The sequence below is a fragment of the Protopterus annectens genome, chromosome 4.part0 (assembly GCF_019279795.1).
Source record: "Protopterus annectens isolate FY-2018-M chromosome 4.part0, PAN1.0, whole genome shotgun sequence".
NCBI lineage: Eukaryota > Metazoa > Chordata > Ceratodontiformes > Protopteridae > Protopterus > Protopterus annectens.
In genome coordinates, this window is record NC_056733.1 from 354,606,508 (window position 1) to 354,629,542 (window position 23,035).

The 23,035-nt window shown below is 43.3% G+C and overlaps 1 protein-coding gene across 2 annotated transcripts in view; it reads left to right on the plus strand.

The window, feature by feature from the left end:
* The window catches only part of SUDS3 (SDS3 homolog, SIN3A corepressor complex component), a 1,220,864-nt gene that overhangs the window by 431,186 nt on the left and 766,643 nt on the right, over positions 1 to 23,035 (plus strand). Inside the window, exon 5 of one of the 2 annotated variants that reach the window (XM_044068332.1) lies at positions 9,222 to 9,230. The exons of the other annotated variant lie outside the window; for it this stretch is intronic. Coding sequence (XP_043924267.1) covers positions 9,222 to 9,230 — 9 coding nt within the window. The remainder of the gene's footprint in view (positions 1 to 9,221; positions 9,231 to 23,035) is intronic. 2 annotated transcript variants of the gene reach the window in all.

A 23,035-nucleotide genomic window follows, 5' to 3' on the forward strand; every position in this document is an offset into this window, starting at 1 on the left:
GCATATTTTTCATTAAAGAAAGTTTTAGAATTGGGTCTATCCTCCCATTTTTGATTGGAAATACTTAATCAGTGCCTAGAGGAGTGGTGTCTAGTGATGGTGCATTTCTGTCTTTACAATTCCTTCTTTGTAGTCAGCAAAGGGAAGGGCCATTCTCTGTTAGTTTGAGAGGAGGTTTCCAGAGACTGGGTTGAAACGTTTAGAGTCTTCCCCCATAGGAAGACATCAAAGGCAGCCCACCACAAAGGAACTGAAACCTAAAACATTGAAGCTAAAGTGGGCATCTGATATCTTGCCTCAGCATAGACTAAATAGGTTTTCATCCAAAATCACTAAACAGGCCTTGTCCAAAAACTTATTCCACCCGGCTGAGGACTTCATGAACTTTCTTGAAGCCAAGCATCAAACACTGAAATTCTCAGAGGTGTCAGGGGTTCTGTCTGAGAATAAAGTAAGACTGATCCTATCTGTTTATGAAGAAGACACTAAAGGTACTTGATCCTGTTTTACTACCAGCAGATCTTTCTTTTGGAATCATCAGAAGAATTCCAGTGCAGTATCAGGGAGTACTCTGAGGCCTGCTGAGGTCTCAAAAAGTCTTGGGCTTGCCAGAGTGAAAACTAGTTACTATTCTGTAGTTGTAGGTGTTCTGGAGGTTGTAATATTCAGTGCATCATTGGAGCCAGACTTCTGTCTTTTTTTCTGTAAGGAGACTTGACCATTCTCTAAGGTCCAATATTCTGACAGGTTCCTTTCTGGAAACCCTTTTGCTGTTCCAGCATTAGTGTGCATGGATTTCAGCAGGTGATCATCTGTGGTTCGATCCATGAGCAACATTCTTAATGAAACAGAGAGTAGGTTTCTCAGCTATTTAGGAAGAAAGCTTATTCATCTATTTCTCTGGCCTTCAGGGCCCTGAACTGTCAAACACATGTGTATAAGTTCTAAGAATTTGTCCTGCACAGGCTGAAAACTAATGGCTATAAATGTACTCAGTGAGTTGTATAGGAAAGTAGCTGTAGGTTCAATTATTTGGAGACTTGCCGGGTTGAGGGCATAGCCTCTGCAGATCGTGTAAAGTCAGAGTTCCTTAATGCTCCTTTAGACAAGGGCCTCATCTTCACATCCCCTTTTTTAAGTCATTGGAAGAAAAGAAAAAGGTTACCTAGCTGGTCGAGCTTTTTTTCATTCTCAGGTTCTAAGAATCAGCAGGAACTATCTTTCAGAATCTTGGCCCTCCTTTACTATGTAGGAGACCTGCAGACCTCAGAAAGGAAGAAGCCAGGGTAGTGGAAAGAATGGCAAGTAAAGCATAGGGACAGGCACAGAGTCCCTTAAAGCCATACACCCCAAGGGGAGCAACTATGGCTTTATCAGGTTATCCCTCCCCCCAAGAATGTGTCAGATCAGCTCTCCCTACCACTAAACCAAGAAATTACTCAGGACCAGTGGGCCCTAAACATTTAGGGTTGGGATTTCAAATTACATTTCTAAGCAGATTTGAATTTATAGGTTTCACTTCTTTTCCAGGGAAACAGGCTCATTTGATTCCGACCTACAAGGACAAGAAACTAAAGAAAATGTGCCAGTAGGGAAATAGAGTGTAGGGCTTTACTCAAGAGTGTCTTTCTTGGATGATCGATTCAGGCAGACCCAGTAGAAGAGAGCCAGAAGACCGTGCAGTTCACTGTAGGATGTTTCAGTTAGCTGGGTCTCTCCCTGAGCATTCCAAAGTCTCATATGACCCTTGCAGAGCCAGTAGGATTCTTAAGGGCCTTGCTGGAGATAGAGTATCAAAATACCTTCCTGCCTGAAGACAAGGCTCTCTTTCTGTCCCTTTTCTTACAGACCATATTAGATAGGAGATTCTGTTACAGTAAGGGAATTCTTTAGAATTCTAGGCTACATAGTAGTCTGTAATTTTGTTGGCATGTGTAGCAAGGCCTCATTTATAACGCAATCTAGAAATAGATTGTGTTAACACATAAAGTGTCTGGAGGTCACCCCCCCCCCACTTTCCCCTGTATCGAAAAGGAAATCTCATGGTGGAAAAGCCAGGTGCACCACAGTAGTTCAGGGACAGCTTTCATGGTGCCCTAGAGGAATCAGCCCATTACCAGAGGTTCCTCAAATATAGCCAGTTTAGATGAAAGTGTAAGGGAGAAGCACATAAATGTGAAAGAGTTGATGGCTGTAGTACTAGCAGTAAAAACATTCAAACAGATCTAGGTAAGGGCCCCCTGCATATCTTCAGACAGCACCACAATGATGCCGTACATCCACCAGCGGTGGTGGGCAACCCACACTTACAAACTGTGCAAACTCTACATGCAAGCATTAGAAGCATTCCAGGTTCCAGGAGGCAGGACTGGCTCTCAGGGCATCTTGCATCCCATCATAGGAAAATACTTTAGCAACTGTGCTGTGAGTCGTTGGCATTCAGACCCCCACAAATGGATGTTGAACAAAGATGAGTTCTTGGACCTGATCCACAGGTGGTGTGTGTAAGAAGTAGGCCTTTTCTGTTTGCTTCTCTAGAGAATAGGCGAGTCAAGAAATTTTGATACAGGACAAGTATCTCCAGGAACCTGGGAAATAGATGCCTTCTCCAGTCTGTGTGTCAGTCTATTTCTGTGTGCTTTACCCTTTGCAATACCCCTCATCCCCAGCATATTGCAAAGAATAGAGGAGAGACCAGAAATTCTTCTAATAACCCCATTTTGGCCCAAGCAGAACTGTCCTTTTTTTCTGCTAAGTCTAGCGATGGTGAAGCCAATACTGTTAACTCAGTGAATGGACATCTTAACACAGAAGAAAGGGTCCTTACTGTACCTCAACCATGGATGTTATAGTACTCATCCCTTCTATGCATATATTTTCAGAGGATGTGCTGCACGTAATGCAGAAAGCTAGGAAACTAAGTGCAAGGAAATCGTACATAGCAAAGTGGAAGATATACTCCCTTTGGTGCCTCGCTAGAGTACAGGACCGTAATTCAACTAGTGTATGTCTGGTTTTCAGCTATGTATTGGATATTTACAAATAGTGGTGATCTTATGCATCTTTGAAGGTAGACATTTCAGTTATTTCAGTTTGCATTTACTCCATTATACTCATAAGTTGTCAGCCAAGCAGTTCCCAAAGAGGGTATTCCATCTTAGACCACCCCCGCCCCAAAGATGCTCCACTGTAGAACCTCAGCTATGTATTAGAGAAACTAGCTCTGATACCTTTTGAATTTGCTGCTTCAACTCCCATAAAATACCTCTTAGAAGACATTTTGTGGTGATGTGCATGAAGCATTTCTAAGCTGCAAGCCTCTAAATGTACAGAACTATTCTTGATCTTCCAGAAGGACTTCATCATTCTGCTTGCCAACCTTACTTTTGTGCTCAAGGTGGTGAAGAGCTTTCTTCAAATAAATTGTTTACCTTCCTGTTGATTTTTCCCAAATGCACTTAATAAAGGGGGAGAGAGCTTTGCATATGCATGTATTCAGCTGGGATTCTATTTTAATAGAACTAAGGGAATCTGAAAATCAAGCAACTGTTTGTCTCCTTTGCAAAACATACTCAATTAAAACAGCATGCCCACTGCAGAATTTGCTTACCAGTGCTAAGCCACGTAAAGGCACATTCCACTAGATTCACAAAAACAGCCACTACATTCCTCAGAGGGGTCGATATCCAGTCAGTTTTGGAAGTTGCTACCTGGCGTTCTTTTCACATCTTCTCCAAATGCTACAATATGATTCCACATACATGGCCAGGTTAGGTTTTGCTATGGCCACTTCCCCATGGACTGCTCCTGATAGCTCAGTCAGGACCAGTACACACCCCCCCCCCCGGTTTTGATCTGGGAATCGTTCCAGAAGTGATGACAGCAACAGTGAATATTATGCAGAACATTGAACACAGTTGTGTTAAGATCTGAACCAGAACTTTAGATGTATAGTCACTGTTGCTGTTTCTGTTCCATTACACTATCCCTTCTATTGTCCTGATTGGGTATCTTGGGGTTGGGGTGGATACTCTTTTCACCTTAACCCCTGCACACACACACTTTTTTCTCATTTCCCTCCCCAAGCTCCCTCTTTCGTCTTCTGCTTCAGGCCTCTTCTTTCTTGTCCACTTTTGCTTTGGAGTATGAAGCAATTTCCTTTTCCTGCCAGGGAAGAAAGAACAGATGATGGCATCAGCCGACACTCCTCTTGTACTGCCTGAGTCTTCATGTCTGAGTGGGAGAGTGTCAGACTAATCCAGGAGGGTTACATTAAAGCTAACTCCCAGCCCATGGAGGAAAGGACTACAGCACTGGTCACCAAAGAAAAAAGTGTATGGTATGAAGAACCAGTAATGGCCACTGCAGTGTTACCTACCAACCAGCTAAGGCACTTCATGAGACCTGTGTATTGGTAAGGGCTTCTTTGCAGTTTTTTATTTTTCGGTACAGGAGGAGGAAGAACCGTGGGCTTAGAATGTTGTTCCCTGGTTCGTATGAAACTTGAAAATGCTCCGAATTACTAAAAAACTTGTCTATATAACACCAAAACTAAAAGCAAAATCCAACCAAGAATAAAAACCACTTGGCACGACAGGACCCGGAAGCACGTAAACAAAGGCTTTCAAAATAAGCAGATGAAGAATTCAAACAGCTGCTAGTTCTCCAAAAAGATCCTTTAATATAACAAGGCAAAGTAAAAATCCACAATATCTTCCTTCTATATAACAGACAACACATACAATACTGTGCAGTTTACAACATTTACTGTTTTAGATTTATTTCTTATACATCATGAAAGATCTCCACTGCTCAAATCTAACAAGAAATCAGATGTCACATCATACACTTTTACTGTCCTTGTATACACTTTTTTTTCTTCTGCAATTCGGATCTTTTCCATGAGAACAGTGTATTGTTTAATATCTTTGGAATGTGCAGTATGTCAGTTTAGTATCCTCTGATGTCATGCAGTCTGTTCTATTTCAAGGTGAACAGGGAGTTTTTTTTTTTGCTGCGAATGTTTCCATATAAATGCAGCTTTCCCATACTCCCCCACACCTGTGTGTCATATTCCATATTTGTAATTTTTACACACAACTGAATGCCTCTTTTAGGGAGTTATCTTTCTCAGCATTTTTCTCAAGCTGTACCAGAAACTGAACATCCATGACGTTAAGTTGTCTATCTCACCTTCATTCTTGCTGGTTAGGTTAGGTTCGGAGCCGATCCTCGGCTCCGACTCAGCCATCTTCAATAGCTTGAGAGCTGTTTACTGGCTCGAGGCTACCCCATATCCCATGATGACTGGCACTAGCTACTCGGATCTCATCTGCCGCTTCAGACTGCGAGGTTGTCTTACTGGCTCAGGCTCGTATATTTTTTGTACTTTTACCAAATTTTTTCTTTATAGTGTGTCTATTTACTTAGTTGTTCTATTCCCCAAGCTAGATTCCCTAGATAGCTTTTATCTCTTTTGTTTTTCTTGAAAACTCGTTTTACTTAGAGAGTTTTCCCCACCCCACCCCTCCCCCCTCCCTTCCTGTAGTGGTAGCCATTTAAGTTAGAGGATAACCCTTTTTTCGTTTTATTCTAGTTGTAAAAAAATATATATATATATATAGATCGAAGTAGTGTCAGCAATAGCAGATTTAGTTTGTGTTAGTGTGTGTTAGCTGTATAGTTTAGCTAGTTATAACTGCTAATTTGTTTTTTGGGCTTGTGTGTGTGTGCTTTTTTTTTCTCCTTGGTGTGTGTGTGGTAACATGTCCAAGGATACTAAAGTGTCCGGATTCAAGAAGTGTGACTCATGCTGTCAGAAGATGACTCTGACAGATGGTCACACTTCTTGTGTCTACTGTCTGAGCACTGTGCACCTGTAGGACTCTTGTTCTGTCTGTCATGCTTTCAGCCCAAGGGTCCTGCAGGAGCACAAAAATAAGTTAATCCTACGAGGTTTGCTTAAGCCACAGGATTCACTGGCTAAGGCTCAGCCTGCAAAATCCTCCAAGCCACCCAAGTCTTCAGCTCCGAGTTTTGAGCTGTCGTTGGGTGAAGCAGCACCATTTTCCTCTGCTCCAGCTGGAGTCGATGTGCCTCCCTCACAGTCGGCTCCAACACAAACTTCGGAGCCGTCCGTGAGTCGAAAAAGATCTAGGTCTCCTTTCTTGGAGTTGATACACTCGGCTCCACGGTCACCTCTGCTCCAATCGGAGTGCAGTCATAAGTCATCTCACTCCTCTCGGTCCTCCAGACTTTCAGATCATGATTTGGAGAGAGTGGTCAGCAGGTTGCTGAAATCGCAGGCCCTAGCAGAAATGCTGTCCAGCCCCCCTTCATCAGGTGTCGGCTCCATCCACTTCTGAAAATATTCCTCCTCCGACTCCTCCCTTGAGTTCGGAGCTGGAGTTCGTTGGGGTTCGAGTCGTGGAACCATCGGCTCCGATACCTTCTCCTTCGGTTCCATCGTCTGCTCCGATCCTATCTTTGGTCTCGTCCTTGGAGGGATCTGGGCGCCGAGACTCCCTCGTCTGCTCTGAGGGGGCGAGTGGCATCGGACCCTTGTCAGACCCTGCTCTCCCTCTCGGAGCTTCGGCGCAGGTGAGCTCAGCTCCTACATTGGCTTCAGAGCCATTCCCCTCGGTGCGGAGAGGGACTCCGATTGAGGTCATGAGGAGTGTACTGGCCCCTGAGCCAGTCCCACGATCAACCCCATCGGCTCCTCCCCCTATGGTGCCTGTGTCTGCCTCTGACCCTCCTCCAGACCCCAGGCATGGAGAACCAACGCTCCAGGGCACCCCTTTTGGTGTTTCTTCCTCTTCCGAGGCCTCCCCTGATCACTCAGAGGAGCCACCTTGTAAGAGGAAGTGGAAGAGGAAGCATGTTTACTCCCCTGAATCTGTCACATCAGATACCGACTTAGAGGATTCGGAAGGGTCCCTGAGATCCCCCTCTGAAGATGTTTCCTTTTCAGACATCCTTGAAATCCTTAAGCAGAGGGGGAACTGGAATACCCTAGCCCCTTCCGAGGATGAGTCGGTATTTCTGGACGCGTTTGGTTCCCGACCCTCCACCTCCTGGATGTCTCCACCTTTCGACTCACTTATGTCTGTGGTGGCTCGGAAGGTGTGGTCATCTCCAGACACAAGTGGAACCAACCCCCAGGAGACCTGCTAAATTTATAACTGCACCTCAAGACAAACCGTTTCTATCTAAGGGCATACCTGTTGATGCCATGGTGGTAGCAGCAGCTACAAAGAAGGAGTTGGCAGAAACTTCGTCATCTGTCCATCCTCCTAACAAGGAGTCTAGGACTATGGGCAGATATGGGAAGCGAATGTTTGCTTCAGCGACCTTCTCAATGAAGTCTCTGAATTATTTGTGCCATTTCACCCGCCTTCAGAGGGATCTCCTTAAAGAGCTTGGAGATACCCTCCAAGATCCATCAGCGGTGGGGGCTTAAGCTAAGGTGGCCTCCCAGCTGGCGACTCTGAATTCAGTTGTTAACTCCTCCATGAGGCTCATTTCTTATGCAGCCGATGGTGTGAGTAGAGCCGCAACACAGGCATCGCCCTTAGGAGGCACACATGGATGCGGCTATGTAATTTTGTGGAACCCTTCAGAGCGTCTTTCACCAATACCCTCTTTGATGGTTCCGCTCTCTTTGGACCACAGGTGAAGGACACACTAACCAGGTGTGAACAGGAAGGCAAGACTCTCTCTGCCGTGGGAGTCCATTTTTCCACTCCTTCCAGACCATACCCCAAGGGTCAGAAGAGTGGAAAAATGTGGTTCCGTAAATCTCAGGGAGCCTTGCCTGACACACGTGGTGAGTTCCCCTCCAGGGGCAGAGGAGGGAACAATAACAGACGCCTCCCTCGGGGCAGGGGGGGGGTCCGCAGAACCAGGGCAGCAGAGAATCCTTCTCTGAGAAGCCCTTTCAGCATCCCTGAAGGGTTGCCCAGCTGCCCGCCTCTGGAGGAAGTCGGGGGAAGCCTTTTGCTGTACCCCAAAGCCTGGCAGGATCTAACTCAAGACAAGTGGGTACAGTCGATCATATCCGGAGGTTACAAAATTCCCTTTTTTATATTTATTTACTCAACCCCCTTTATCATCAAACAAGTCCCTTCCAGATGTTCCACCCAATCTAAGGGACCAAGCAGAAGCTGCTACACAAAAGGGTCATCCAGGAAGTCCCAACAGACCAGATAGGATCCGGAACTTACTCAAGGTTCTTTTTGGTACCAAAAAAAACAGGGGACTGGAGACCCATTTTGGATCTCAGCAGACTAAACAGGTCTGTACAAAGAACAAAGTTTTGGATGGTCACGCTACAGTCCATTTTACCCTTCCTGGGTCAGGACAATTGGATGTGCTCTATAGATCTTCAGGATGCATACTACCACATCAAAATGCACAGGCGCTCCAGAAGATTCCTTCGCTTCCGGCTGGGAGCCAGTCATTATCAAGTTCGGAGCTCTGCCCTTCGGTCTCACCACAGCCCCCAGGGTGTTCACCAAATGCATGGCAGTGGTTACGGCTCACCTGAGACATCAGGGATTCCAGGTGTTTCCATATCTAGATGACTGGCTCCTCACTGCTTCCACCAGGCATCACCTCCTGCAAGCCAGGGATTACACTATCAAAACTTGCTCCAGGCTAGGTATCACAGTAAATTTCGAAAAATCTGCATTGTTGCTCTGTCAGCATATCACTTGTATAGGCGCAAATCTAAATACCAAAAGCATGTTTGCAAACCTTCCACCGGACAGGGTATCGCTAATTAGCCAACAAGTACAGATTTTATTAACATGCAAAACGATTCAAGTCAGGTTCGTCCTTCGAACACTGGAAGAAGACAACTAACATGGAACGTTATGGTAGGTACATAACTTCTTTTTACATTACAGATGAATGCTGTTTTTTATTTATTTGATTTTAGCTGAGAACAGTTTAACCCTTTAATATATGTACGACAGCAAACAGAAATGTAAGTATCTAACTGACTATATTATTCTACATATGTTATAGCAAACAGAACTGTATATGCACTGTTATTTTTACTACACACACACACACACACAAATACATATATATATATATATATATATATATATATATATATATATATATATTTTTTTTATTTTCTATTAAACAGAATTGTATACATGTAAATATATATATCTAACATGTCTCCTTTTTTGTTTTAAAATGCAAAACAGTCTACATTGGTATGTACTAATTTTTATTACTGCTAACTAAAAACACATTGGGAAACAAAACCTTTAGTTTTTTTTTTGATACAACAAGTTAAAGCACAGTTTTATATGGTTAACACAATTATAATAACCTTTACTACTAAAATTGAATGAACTACCAAATTTAACAAATGTTTTTCTTTTGAGGACCATTCTGTAAAAATGTCCCACCAGTTATGAGCTGTATCTTGCAACTGCGGAATATGATGCTATACAGTGATGCTTTATACATTGATTTATTGACGATGCCAGTGGATTTTATTGCAAAGGCATTGCAGCCTTGTTTTTTGAATAAACACACTTGTGTCATTAATGTCAAGCTTTGACTTGTTGCTGTACATACAAATAAACTGAGAAGCAATTTTTGTGAATAGTTTAAAACTTGAATGCAAAATTGTCTATTTACACATATAGAAAACATGGTTTATATACTGAAGAATGCTGCTTACATATTAAACCATTTGTTGTACAACATGTGCTAAACATATTTATTACCAGTTTTTTTTTTGCACAAAATATCTTTGCATTTGTACATACATGGGCTGTAATAGGTTCATAGGTGTGTACTAGGCTAATGGCCCTGGGGCCTTTACAAGTCTAGCCATAGGATTACCCTGGCATCATGCCACCCGACCTTAGTTTCCAGTGCCTCTGTCAAGTAGAGCCACTGGAGTTAGCTGTATTCCTCATCCACTCAGCAAGATTTCTCTTGAAGAGGGTCAGCGAGGTGCTGTGCTTGACATGTATGGGAAGTCTGTTCCATAGCATTGGTAGTCTCTGGGTTATGAACCTGCCCCTCCAGTACATTCTGTTGATTGTGGTAATGAGGTTGAGGTCTCTGGAGCATGTGGTGCGGAGGGATTGGCATTTCTTCAGATGTAGCATTTCTAACAGACCTGGGTCAGACATGGCTTTGTAAGTCAAGCAGAGATTGCCTCTAAGTAGGCAATATGAGACAGAGAATAGTTGGAGATTTTGAGTCTGTCCATATAGGGCGAGAGTTTAAGGCCTAGGATACTCTTTGTGAGGTACTTTTGCGGCCTCTCTAGTTGTTGCAGGGGTCTAGTGAGGTACATGCCAAATGGGGCATTGTGTACTCTATGATTGCCATAATGAGGGAAGAGTAGAGGGAGAGGGAGACAATGATGTCTTTCTTCCTGGATGCAAAAATCTTAGTAATGAGATGTGCCACATAGAAGGACTTGACCACAGTGGCAATGTGGTAATCAAAAGAGAGGTTGCTGTCAACCTGTGTTCCCAGATCTCTTATAATGCCTTCTGCGTTCAGTGGACTACCATCAGTGTGGTAATTCTTGGGAATTGGGTTTTTCTCAAAGGGGATAACGACACAGTTTTTGGCGTTGAGCTTGAGGCCATGGTTCTGACACCAGTCGTTCTGTAGAATGTCAGCATCACTTGGGGAGTTAATAATAGCTCCCAACTTGCAATCATCTGTGAACTTTGCCAGCCAGAGTCCCTTTGTGTTGGCCTGGACTTCAGAGAAGTAGATACCAAACATGAGAGGACCCAGGACCGAACCCTGTGGGACTCCACTCATGACTACTCGGCAGTCTGACTTGGAGTCAGCTACTTTCACACTGTGGGTTCTGTCTGTGAGCCACTTTGCAACCCACCTAGTGATATAGGGGTTGATGACTAGCTTATTGAGTTTTTCTATGATTCCTGAGTGGGGAATGGTATCAAAGGCCTTGGCCAAATCAAGGTAAGCTGTATGAACAACCTTGCCTTCATCCACAGCTCTGGTGACTGACTCAAAGAAGTTGACCAAGTTGAGCAGGCATGATCTACCCTTCACAAAACCAAACTGTGTGGGATCCAGAGTTTGAAGATTCCCTATATCCTTGTTTATTAGGTTCATGGTGATGTGTTCCATAGCTTTGCATGTCAGACTCGTCAGGGTAATGGGGCGATAGTTCCCAGGGTCTGTAATCGCTTCTCCTTTGTGGAGAGGGATGACTGTAGCATTGCGCCATTTAGTTGGGACAAAGCCTGAGGTGAGGCTGTGATTGAACAGGGAACACAGGTGAGGTGCCAGTTCATTCTATAGTTCATGTAGAACACAGCCAGGGATATTGTCAGGTCCCATAGAAGCGGTATTCTTGGCATTGGACAGTGCTGTTTTAACCTGTGCAGCAGTAATACTGGGTGCCTGGCAATCTACTGGTATTGTGATTGTTTTTTTTTTTTGGGGGGGGGGGTAAAGTTGACACTGAATCTGTCAACCAGTATATTGGCAACATATGTTGGCTCAGTATAGGTGGCACCATTTTGCAGTAGCTCAGAGCAAATGTGGGTATTGCCGTGGGGATTCTTTACATAACTATAGAAGGCCTTGTGGTTGTCTTTACTGCCTGCTGCAATTCTGTTTTCATAACTAGCTTTAGAAGATTTGATGAGGGAATCTCGACTTTTTGTTGAGGCTGATAAGGGAGTTTTTCCAGTCTTGGGACTTCACCTTATTCCGCATCAGTTTCCTCCTTCTGTTGTAGAGTTTGTTTGTGGCAGGGGACCACCAGATTGGCTTCCTTTTTTTTGAAGGAGAGTGTCTTGGTTCTATTGGGTATGGGGAGATTCATGTGTTTGTGTACGTGTTCGTACAGTGCATTGGTGTATGATTCGGCATTCATGCAACTGTTCTCCATTTGCATGGGTGCTGTGAAGTTAGCCACTTCTGTTTTTAGGAACCCAAAGTTAGCTTTGGAGAAGTTTTTCATGGTGGTTACCTTTGCAGGGGTGGGGATGTGGATTTCCAAGGTGATTAGTTTGTGGTGAGATCTAACAGGGAGGAGCTTGACTATTGGTGTAGAGCAATGGTTGCCCATGTTAGTAATGACCAGGTCAAGGATGTTGCAACGGTTGCCCACGTTAGTAATAACCAGGTCAAGGATGTTGCTGCCTCTAGTGGGGGTAAGAACGAGCTGGTCCAGGGCATTGGAATTAATGAACTCTGGAAACATTGGGCAAGTGTATTGGTACATGAGTAGTTTTCCCAGTTAGTGGAGGGGTAGTTGAAGTCACCTACTGTACACTAAGTCCAGTTTACAAACTTAGTATTAAACTGAAGCCTGCTAACTAAACATTACTAAAATATTAAAACGTATTTCCGGTATTTTTGTCTTACTGCCATATATGTTGATGGTACCCTAATCACTTGATGACAATAATTATTTTTTTCTTGTATTGCAGTATTGTTTATTTGCTTTATGCTGTGAGAATTGAATGTATGCCTGCCCTCTGGCTGTTACCCAGACTGTGACACTTGCTGAATTTTTAACAGATTTACTAACAAACTGTGGGCCATTGTCTGATTTGATAATTCTTGGCCATTTTTAATGACAGAAAATATATTTTTGTAAGGCTTTTGCTGTTTCCTTTGCTGTCATAGTTTTACTAGTATGTTTTTGTACCCTCCCTTTATTGTCGGCAAGGGACCTGCATAATTTATTTGAACTGCACACCGTGGCCCATTTACTGGCTGTACTCAGTGTAACTGAGTTTTTTTATTTTTAGCATTTACCTGCAAACAGATTCTTAATGATGTGCATGCGCAATTGTGACGTTTTATTACAATTACCAATTGCAGACTCTCTTGATTTTTGCTTAGTTTGTTCGTTTCTTTCTGCTTTTCCCGGTTAGGGGTCGCCACAGCGGAACTCCGGTCTGCTAATGATTGGCAGTTGATTTTTACGCACCGACTTTCCAGGCCTGATGCACAACCTTCAACGAAGGTACGCCCATTCACGCATGTCTCCACGCAGAAGACGCTCTAGTTGAGAATCGAACCGGACAGCGTCTTACTGTGAGGCAACAACGCTACCGTAGCACCACCACCGCGTACTTGATTTTTGCTTATTGCTGCACTTGAATACTTAATTATGTTTTAGTAACAATAATGTTTTATTAAAACAAAAGCCACCTGACATGGCAACCAGTTTTGTTTTTTAACATTTTTTGTAACTACCCATCCCAGCGTGGGAAGATTCGGCTCACATAAAACAAAATCTCTTACTTTTTTTTTTATTCCTGGGCATTTCAGACTGTGTAGACCATAATACATCCCTGAATTCCTTTAGCACTTTCTTTACCTTCAGTCATTTGTTAATACGCTTGCAACTTGATACTAGAATGCATTTGCAAAACACTTAGAATTATAATAAGTATTTGTAATTTGCATAACTATGCATACATTTTAAACTTGGGTTTTATTTGTAATGTTATGTACGCAATACAACTTTATATTAGTAATATTGCTTTTGAATGCTGTTTTTGCTGGAGTCTCTGCTAGTTTTGGTGCTGTTATACTATTACAAAAATTGTAAAAAACAAAATAGATATTGGCTTAACTAACACGTGCTTAAAACAAATGTGTACATAATTTACATTTGCTGTTGTCTGCCTTTTTCTCTTGTGCATTTTCAACAGATGCACTTTAGGTGAAAAGAACATGCATGCATGTCAGTCTTGTGACCTCATGTTTTTACTGCTTTAACTACTTTTTATGTGATTTCTATGCACTAGAACTGTTCAGTTACTTGAAATGGTGATTCTGAAATTATTTAACAGCTTAGCTATGAGAGGCTGCCCCTGTGTGTATGCTATGAGAACAGCATAATACATTTTACATTACTGTTTAACTGATAGGTGTCTTGCTTTAAGTGAATGAACATTACATTAGATTCTGCTGTATATGCTAACCATTTTCTAAATGTAGACTAGAATGTCGTAAATTATTTTTTATTAGTGTAGCTAACTGCTGGATAAGATTTGGAATTTTTCTTTTTGTCACTGTAGCTAATTGCTTTTTCTTTAACTCTTTTCTAACAAAATTCTTTTTGTCTTGTGATTCTGCACAAGGCTGTATGTTATTTCTTAGTATTCTGTTCTGCTGACTCTAAAGCACGTATGCCCTTCTGAAAAAGTGTTTTCATGTTGTTGCTGTGTCTTTCGGCTTTTCCCGGTTAGGGGTCGCCACAGCGGAACTCCAGTCTGCTAATGATTGGCAGTAGATTTTTACGTGCCGAGTTGCCGGCCCTGACGCAGAACCTTCAATGAAGGTACACCCATTCACGCATGTCTCCACACACAAGATGCTCTAGCTGAGAATCGAACAGGACAACGTCTTACTGTGAGTCAACAACGCTACCGCAGCACCGCCAGCGCAGGCCACTCATATGTTGTTTACATTTTTTTAACTCATTTTGTTTGTCTTTTAGAAGTTTATTAAATTCTTCTCTCAGTTCACCATGAACATTGTCTTTATCTGTTTTGTACTGTGCAGTGACTTTATTACACTTTTGTCTAACAAGATGTACAGGAGATTCTGTCAATAACTGATTTGACTGCTGCTGTAACACTGAAATTAACATTTTACATATGGTGACAGGACAAAATGCAAGTGTATGACCCTTATCTGGTTGTTTACTATTAACAATGGTCTGAACTGTACTTTTATGACATTGCACACAGAAAGCAGTTTTATATGACTTGCACAATAAACATTTACTGTCATACCAGTCATGTTTCTGTTTAAAATACCAGTCAAATGTAATCCATTTACATAATTTCTGACTATCAACGTGCTCTAATAAGGTTTTACATTTGCTAATATGCTGTTTATACAACTTCTGTAGTCTAAAATGTTGACACATTAATAGTAATACTGTGTTTACTACCTTTTTTACTAGCTTGTTTTATGGCATTCATGCTATTATGTAACAGCAACAATTTTCTTACCAAAGTCCACAGAGACAGTTGGCCACACTGCTTACTGTAGATGGCTTGAAAACTTGTGTAATTACTTGAAAAGCTGGTGAATCTGAAATGTCACCAGCCTGGAGAATTTATGGTACTGCTTACTTCCTGTATAGCAGTCCAACTCTGGATTCAGATGCCTGAGGAACTGTACTGCTGCAAACTGTGGAAATTGAAGTGCTCCTATTTCAGACTCAGTCACGTACATAAATGTTAGTTACTGCGCTTTTACTGAAGTGACCTTATAGGTTCATAGGTTAGTACTAAGCTAACTGCCCTTGCGAGCCATTTTAAGCTAACCATTAGGCCACCCATACAAGGCACAGGCACCACTCCCTCTGTGATCAAATACAGACGAGGCTCGACATTGAAAAGTTATTTAAAATGAATGATGTTAGTCTTGATACTGCTGACTGCAGTTCTGTGTTGGTGCCTACTTAAAGATTAAATGCAGATGTCTGTCAGATGTGCTAAATACTTCATTGCCTTGTAAAACAAAGTCTGGTTAGTGCTCACAAACTTTGCAGACTATAACCTTCTCAGCAATATATTATTAACTTTCTTGCAGAGAATTGCTAAAATAACTTGTCTTCACATACAGTACTATGTAGTTTACAACATTTACTGTTTTAGATTTACTTCTTGTACAGCATGAAGGATCTCCAGTGCTCAGATCTAAAAAAAAAAAAATCAGATCTCACATCACACACTTTTACTGTCCTTATATACACCTTTTTTCCTCTGCAGTTCAAATCTTGTCCATAAGAACAGTCCATTGTTTAATACCTTTAAAATTTGATCTGTTACTTTGGTATTCTCTGATGTAATACAGTCTGTTCTGTTTAAAGGTGAACAGGGAGATGTTCTTCGTGTTTCACTGTTGCAGTCATCACATTTGGATTATCTGCTTGCAGTAGCCCTAAGTCATAGGTTCATAGGTTCATAGGTTTATACTAGGCTATCTGCCCTAAGGCATTTATAAGCCTAGCCCAAATTTTTGTGGCTTACCGCACCTTTGCCCAAAAAATACTGTGCCCATTAGTTTGTTGTGCCTCTGTCCAGCAGTGACACAGAGATGATTCGATCTCCCATCCACAGGTCTAGATTTCTCTTGAACAGAGTCAGCGAGGTGCTCTGCCTCACATGGACCGGGATTTTATTCCACAGCATAGGGAGTCTCTGAGTGATAAATCTATCCCTCCAGCACATCCTATTTATATCCGTATAAGGTTTAAGTCGCTTGCTCTAGTGGTTTTGGTGGATTTGGATTTTTGAGGTGGAGCATGTCCATTTGTCAGGCACATGTCACCTCTGAGATGTTGGGTGAGATACATCCCGAATGGGGCATTGTACTCGATCATTGGTCTGATAGTGAAGAAGACAGGGGAACAATGACCTCACTAGATCTGGATGTGAATCCTTCATGATCAGGGGTGGGCAATAGGTCTTTCTTCTAACCACTTTAGCAATGTGAGCTTCTGTGCTTAGTGGATTGCCACCTATATGGTAGCTAACTTCAGGCCATGGCTCTGGCACCAGCTATCTGTCCTTCTGAAGGATATCCATGTCCGATGCACTTTCCACTATGGCGCCCAGTTTGCAGTCGCCCTGCAACTTTGTCAGCCAAAGTCCTCCCATGCTGGCCTGTACTTCCTGTGGGACACCACTTGTGACCGGCTTGGAGTCTGACACAGCGCCAGTAACTCTAACCCTGTGGGTTCTGTCCTCCATCTTGTGACATATGGGTTTACATTTAAGCTGGTAAGTTTTTCTACAATACCAGAGTGGGGTATTGTGTTGCAAGGTCAAGGTAGGCTGTATGGACTGCCTTTCCCTCATCAATGGCCTTGGTGACTGTTTCAAGAAGCGTCCAAGTTCAAAAGGCATGATCTTCCCTTGACAAAGCCAAACTGGGTGGGTCCAATGTCTGCAAGTCCCTATATCTTTGTTTATGAGCTCCATTATGATCCTCTCCATAGCTTTGCAGACTAGACTTGTTAATTACCAGGGTCCGGCCTTTGTGGAGTGGGACTACAGTTGCCGTGACGCCACCCTTTGGCACGTATCCTGTGGTAAGGCTGAGATTAAACAGCTGCCTTATGTGCGGGTTAATTCCTCATTTAGCTTCGTTAGCACACAGCTGGGGACACCATCCGGTCCCATTGATGCTGTGTTTTAGCTTTAGAGAGCAGCTTTCACCTGCGCATTTGAGATGTCTGGGAGGCTACACTGCTGGGATAGTTATCTCTCCTTTAGGGGAGAGGGTGAAGTTTGCACTGAACCTGTCTGCCAGTATGTTGGCAATGTCTGTGGGTTCAGTGATTTTTGTATCATTTTGGACTAATTCTGAGCATATCTGGGAGTTTCCACCCAGGTTCCTAACATAGCTGAAAAAGGCCTTATGATTGTCCTTTGAATCCATGGCAATTTTTCTCTCAAAATTGGCCTTAGTTGATTTTATGAGTGCTCGTAATTTTTACTAATAATGATCAGGGTGACTTCCTTTTATGGATTTTGTTCTATCATGTAATAGCTTTCTCCTCTTATTGTAAAGTTTGTTAATGGCTGGGGTCCACCAGACTGGACGTTTGCCTTTGTGGAAAGAGTCTTGGTTTTATTTGGGATTGCCTGATCCATGCAGTCCTGGAGGTGTTCATAGAAGGCATTTGTAAGGGCTTCTGCAGCTTGGGTTGTGGTTTCCTCTGGCTCAGGGGCCTTGAAGGATACCACACCAGTCTTGAGTAGTGTGAAGTTTGCTTTAGAGAAGTTCTTCACTATGGTCTTTTTGTTTGGGATGTGGATTTCCATTGAGATTAGTTTATGAACAGATCTCACGTATGAGGGATATACTTCGTGTGGAGCATTTTGTCCCCATGTTTGTGACAATGAGATCTAGTATATTTTCTCCTCTCTTGGGAACAGTGACTAGCTGTTCCATGGCATTTGAATTTATGAACTCCAGGAACCTAGAAAGTTAGGGCTTGAGTAATGTTCCCAGTCTATATTCGGTAGTTGAAGTCACCCAATATGATGGTGTTTGGAGATACATTTATACCCTCCAGTGTCTTCAGGAAGGCTGTGTGGGGTTCCTGAGTTTGAGAGGGTGGCCTGTAGCATGCTGCAATTTGTAGAGCAGTTTTGCCTATGGTTAATTGCACCTGGATGGTTTCCGAGCGCTGCCGTGCCCCACCAACCTGGGTGTGGGTATCCTTTATGAATATGGATACACCCTCCTTTTGTGGTGTGGTCCGGTTTTGGGGCCGAAATGATATGAGGTAAAACCTAATAGTGCCGGGTGCTCTCAGGAGCCTTGAACCAGGTTTCAGTTACAGCACAGACATCGATGTTCTCCATACTGAGAAGGCCCTCGAGCGTGCATTTTGAGATTTAGACTTCTGGCATTGAGCAGCATTACCCTCAGTTTCTTCCCATTTTGTTTTCTAGGGTGGTAGGTTTAGAATTTGAGCCTTGCCTAAAAAGCTTATGGGGTGGCAAGAGCCTTAGCCAATATCCGGTGACAGGTGCAAGCCGTCCTCATGGCAGCGCGTGGCTTGTCAAGCATGTCATCCCAGGCAGACAGACACTGGATCCCCTTTGAATGACACCAGACATTAAGCCAATTGTTAAAGCTGATCATCTTGTCTCTATATTGTGGCATCATTCTTGGTGAAGGAAGGATACTGCTCAGGGTTAGGGTCATACCTGCCTGGGCTACATAATCAGAGAGCTCCTCTATGTCTCTTTTCATGTAGTCCAGGGAGGTACGTCTCAGGTCGTTCACACCAGCATGGACAATGACTGTCGGCCTGATTATCAAAGTCTTGGGTTCTGCATTGGTTGCTGTCTCATCTTCCGTGACGTCAGGGGTATAAAGCATGCAGCCGATGCCATAACATCAGTCTTTCTTGCCGTGCGGTGCCCGAAGCAGAAGCAGTTCACAAGTGCCGGTCATCCGACTCCTGAAATTTTTGTTTCCGAGTTTCAGAACCGAAGTCTTCAGCTCAAACTAAGTACCCCATTGGGGAAACCTTTTCTTGCTCTAAACTGATGTCAGTAAAAGTCAATAATTGTATTTCTTGTGGAAAGCAAATACCTCAAAGATTTTCATTCTTACTGTATTCCTTGCCTAGGCCCTGACCACGACGTACCTCGCTGTTGGTTTTGTGCCTCGTTTAAGCAATGAACTATCCATTAGCGGTATTTTTACGCTTCTAAATATTTTGGTACTCTGTTCAGTTATCCAAGTATGTCTTTGGTAAGCCATCCGACTACCAACACTGAAAAAATGCAAAGATAAAGACAGAGACAGGCCGCCTAGGTCCAAAGCTGCTGACGCTTCTCCTAAACCAGTTCGCCGGTACTCAGTGAGGCTCTTTCGCAGCCCCTGATACCCACTACTTCAGATTCGCAGGCCTCTACTGAGACCCATTTGGAGTCCGGTATGCTGCAAGATGCTTCAGTTGTGGAACCTGCGGATGTCTCTACCTTGGATGGGTCCGGAGCTGCTGTGCAGGCACTGGCTTCTGAGGGTGTATTCGGGCCTACTGACTTGCATATTAAACAGACGCCATCTTTTTCTTCAAGGCCTAAAACTCGAACCATGCCTAGAAAACCGATGCCCAGACTGCATGGTCAAGCCTCCATGCCTAATAAACAAATTATTAGAATGGCTAAAGACTTTATTACTTTAATCAGGGGAAGCCAACCTTCCCCTTCTAAGAGAACTAGGACTGAATTTGCTTATGATACTTCTGACCAGGATTCTGAAATTTCTGTTTCCTGTGATGACCAGGATTTACCCTTATCTACTTATGATGATTCTGATGCAGAGGACTCTATTCCCTTTGCTTCCCCCCCCCAGAGGATTTCTCTTTTGGTGAAACCTTGCATACTCTTAGGGAGCATTTTCACTGGGAAAGCCAGGATTATTCTGATTCTAAAAAGAGGCTTAGGGATTTCTTACTCCTGCCTCAGCACAGGCCTTTAGCTATCCCTCCTGTACTAGACATTGTTGATGATGCCTTTTCAGAATCTAGCTTGGCCCCTGACTCTCTACCTCCTGCTCCCAGAAAACCTGATAGATATTACAGGGTTCCTGACTCTCACAAGTTCCTTTTTAAAAATCCTACTGTGGATCCTGAGACCATTTCACAGGGACCCAAGGGCATTAAGGCTGTTACTGCCAAAAATCCTACCCCCTCTGATAAAGACTCCAGGGCGCTGTATAGATTGGGTAAGAAGGTATACACTTCTGCTACCTTGGCCATTAGGGCTTTAAACTGTCAGTTTCATATGTTAAAGTATCAGCAACATATTATTGGATTGCCTAAACAGAAAATGATGTTGATTCCTGACTGTGCTGAAAATAAGGATTTACAGGATTTAATGCATTCTGCTGAACAGATTGGAAAACATACTTTGCAATGTGGGTTTGACTCACTAGAGGCATCTTGCAGGGCTGCTGTCACTGGGTCTGTACTTAGAAGGCATGCTTGGCTTATGGTGCAATCTTTGCCAGATCTTGTTAAAGCTAAATTGCTGGATGCTCCTTTAAATCAGGGCCACCTGTTTGGCAACAAAGCGGAAGAAGTTCTTAAAAAGATGGAGGAAAAAGCTAAATCTATGCAAATTGTTAAAGGTTTCCTACAAGTACAGCCTCCAATATTTAGTAGGCATTGGCCCTCTAAGAATTGGTCCTTTCCTGTCTCTTCTAGGCCTTCTCAGTCCAAACCCAGAACCAGCAGAACACCCAGGCTTCAGTCCCAGGGTACACACAGGACTAAGCAGTGGGGGACTCCAAATTCCAAATCAGGGAGTCTTAAGACTCCCCCTATGGTAAGCTGCCTCAATGACTTAACTTTAAAACTTCCAAGCTCTTCTCAACTGACTGCTCCTTTAGGTGGAAAGATTGCTCTGTAGGCCAAAAACTGGGAATTCATTACCCAGGACAAATGGGTTTTAAATATAGTTTCCCAAGGATACAGATTTCACTTCTACACGTTACCAACCCCAAACGGTTGGCCAGATCTACCCCCAAATCAGTGGGCAGAGGCTCAAAAGCAAGTGCTCTCTCTCTTAAGCACAAAGGCTATTCAAACTGTACCAGAAGAGGAAAAGGGACAAGGTTTCTACTCAAGACTTTTCCTGGTACCCAGAAAAGACAATTCATGGCATCCTATCCTGGACCTTTCTATCTTAAACACCTTTTTGGTGATTCCAAAATTCAAGATGCTAACTCTTCACCAGTTGCTTCCTATGCTAGGCAAAGATACCTGGTTGGCAACACTGAATTTAAAGGAAGCCTACCTGCACATCCCAATCAGGGAATCTTGCAGAAGATACCTACTCTTCAAAGCAGGCTACATGCACTATCAGTTCTCTGCACTGCCCTTTGGCTTATCTACTGCGCCAGGGTATTCACAAAGTGCCTAGCTCCAATCATTGCATTTTGCAGGCAAAGAAATATTCAAATATATCCATACCTGGACGATTGTCTAATTCAGGCAGAAAGCCAGGACATACTCTTGAATCATCTGGCATTTGTACAAAAGGTGTTAACTTCTCTGGGATACACCATAAATGAAAATAAATAATCTCTGGTAACCTGTCAACAAATTATATTCCTGGGAGCAAGCTTGAACACAACTTCCCAGATGGCTTTCCTCACGCCAGAGAAACAAATTCATTTGACAACTTACATACTGATGGCCACAAAGACCCTGCTATCTGCAAGGCAGATACTGCAAGCCTTTGGGTTCATGGCCTCCTGCATTCTACTAATTCCATATGCAAGACTGCATATGAGGAAACTACAATGGTATCTAAAAAGCCTATGGTCTCAACATTCTCATGATCTAGTAGCTATGATTCCTATCATACCTTGCCTACAGTTAGAGTTCCTTTGGTGGGCAGAGGGCTGCCACCAAAACAAGGGACTGATATTCACTCTACTCCCTGCAGCCCAAACCCTAACAGACGCATCAGACTATGCATGGGGGGGCTCACCTGGCAGGGAAGTGCATTCGTGTGAAATGGAACCCAAGTCAAATGCACCTGCATATCAATCAAAAAGAAATGTTAGCTGTACGGAACGCTCTGACAGCCTTCAAGGACCACATTCTTCCAGGACAATTAATGGTAAAGACGGACAACACCACTGTTATGTGGTACATAAACAAGCAGGGGGGTACCCATTCTTACCCCCCTCTGCAGACTAGCCATGGCTCTGTGGAACACAGCCTTGAGCTACCAAGTGCATCTACAGGCTCAATTCCTGCCAGGAAAACTAAATACACTGGCAGACGAACTAAGCAGAAATCTCATGTACCCACACGAGTGGAAACTAGAACCAAAGACTTTCAACATGTTGATAAACAAATGGGGAAGCCCAGATATAGACCTGTTTGCCTTCCCCCAGAACTACCAATTGGACAAATTCTGCACAAGGACTCCCCACAAACAAGCTTGGAAAGTGGATGCTCTGTCCTTCAGCTGGAAAAATCTATCCGTTTATGCCTTTCCCCCTCTGCCTCTCCTCTCCAAAGTACTACTAAAGATCAAACAGGACAAGCCAAGGATGATACTGATTGCACCAGACTGGCCACGTCAACACTGGTACCCCCTCTTGTGCAGTGTGTCACTGCTGGCTCCATGGCACCTGCCTCAGACCCCTACCCTGCTGTCACAGCAGGAGAGCCAGATTCTACACCCTCTTCTTCAAACCCTGAACCTGGCAGCCTGGCTAATTACCTAATCTCTCTGTTTCCATCCCTCAGTAAACAAGTGTTGGATGTCATTTTGCAGGCAAGGAGGCCTAGTACTAGAAAATCTTATGCTGAAAAATGGAAACGATTCTGTGCCTGGAACCAAACTCAAGGGATGGGCACAGCAGTGCCCAGCTTACTTCATATTCTTTAATACTTAACTGAGATGCTTCACTTTCTTTTTCCTCCATCAAAATTCACGCCTCAGCCATTTCAGCTCATTAAAACTTTGAACCACCCCTC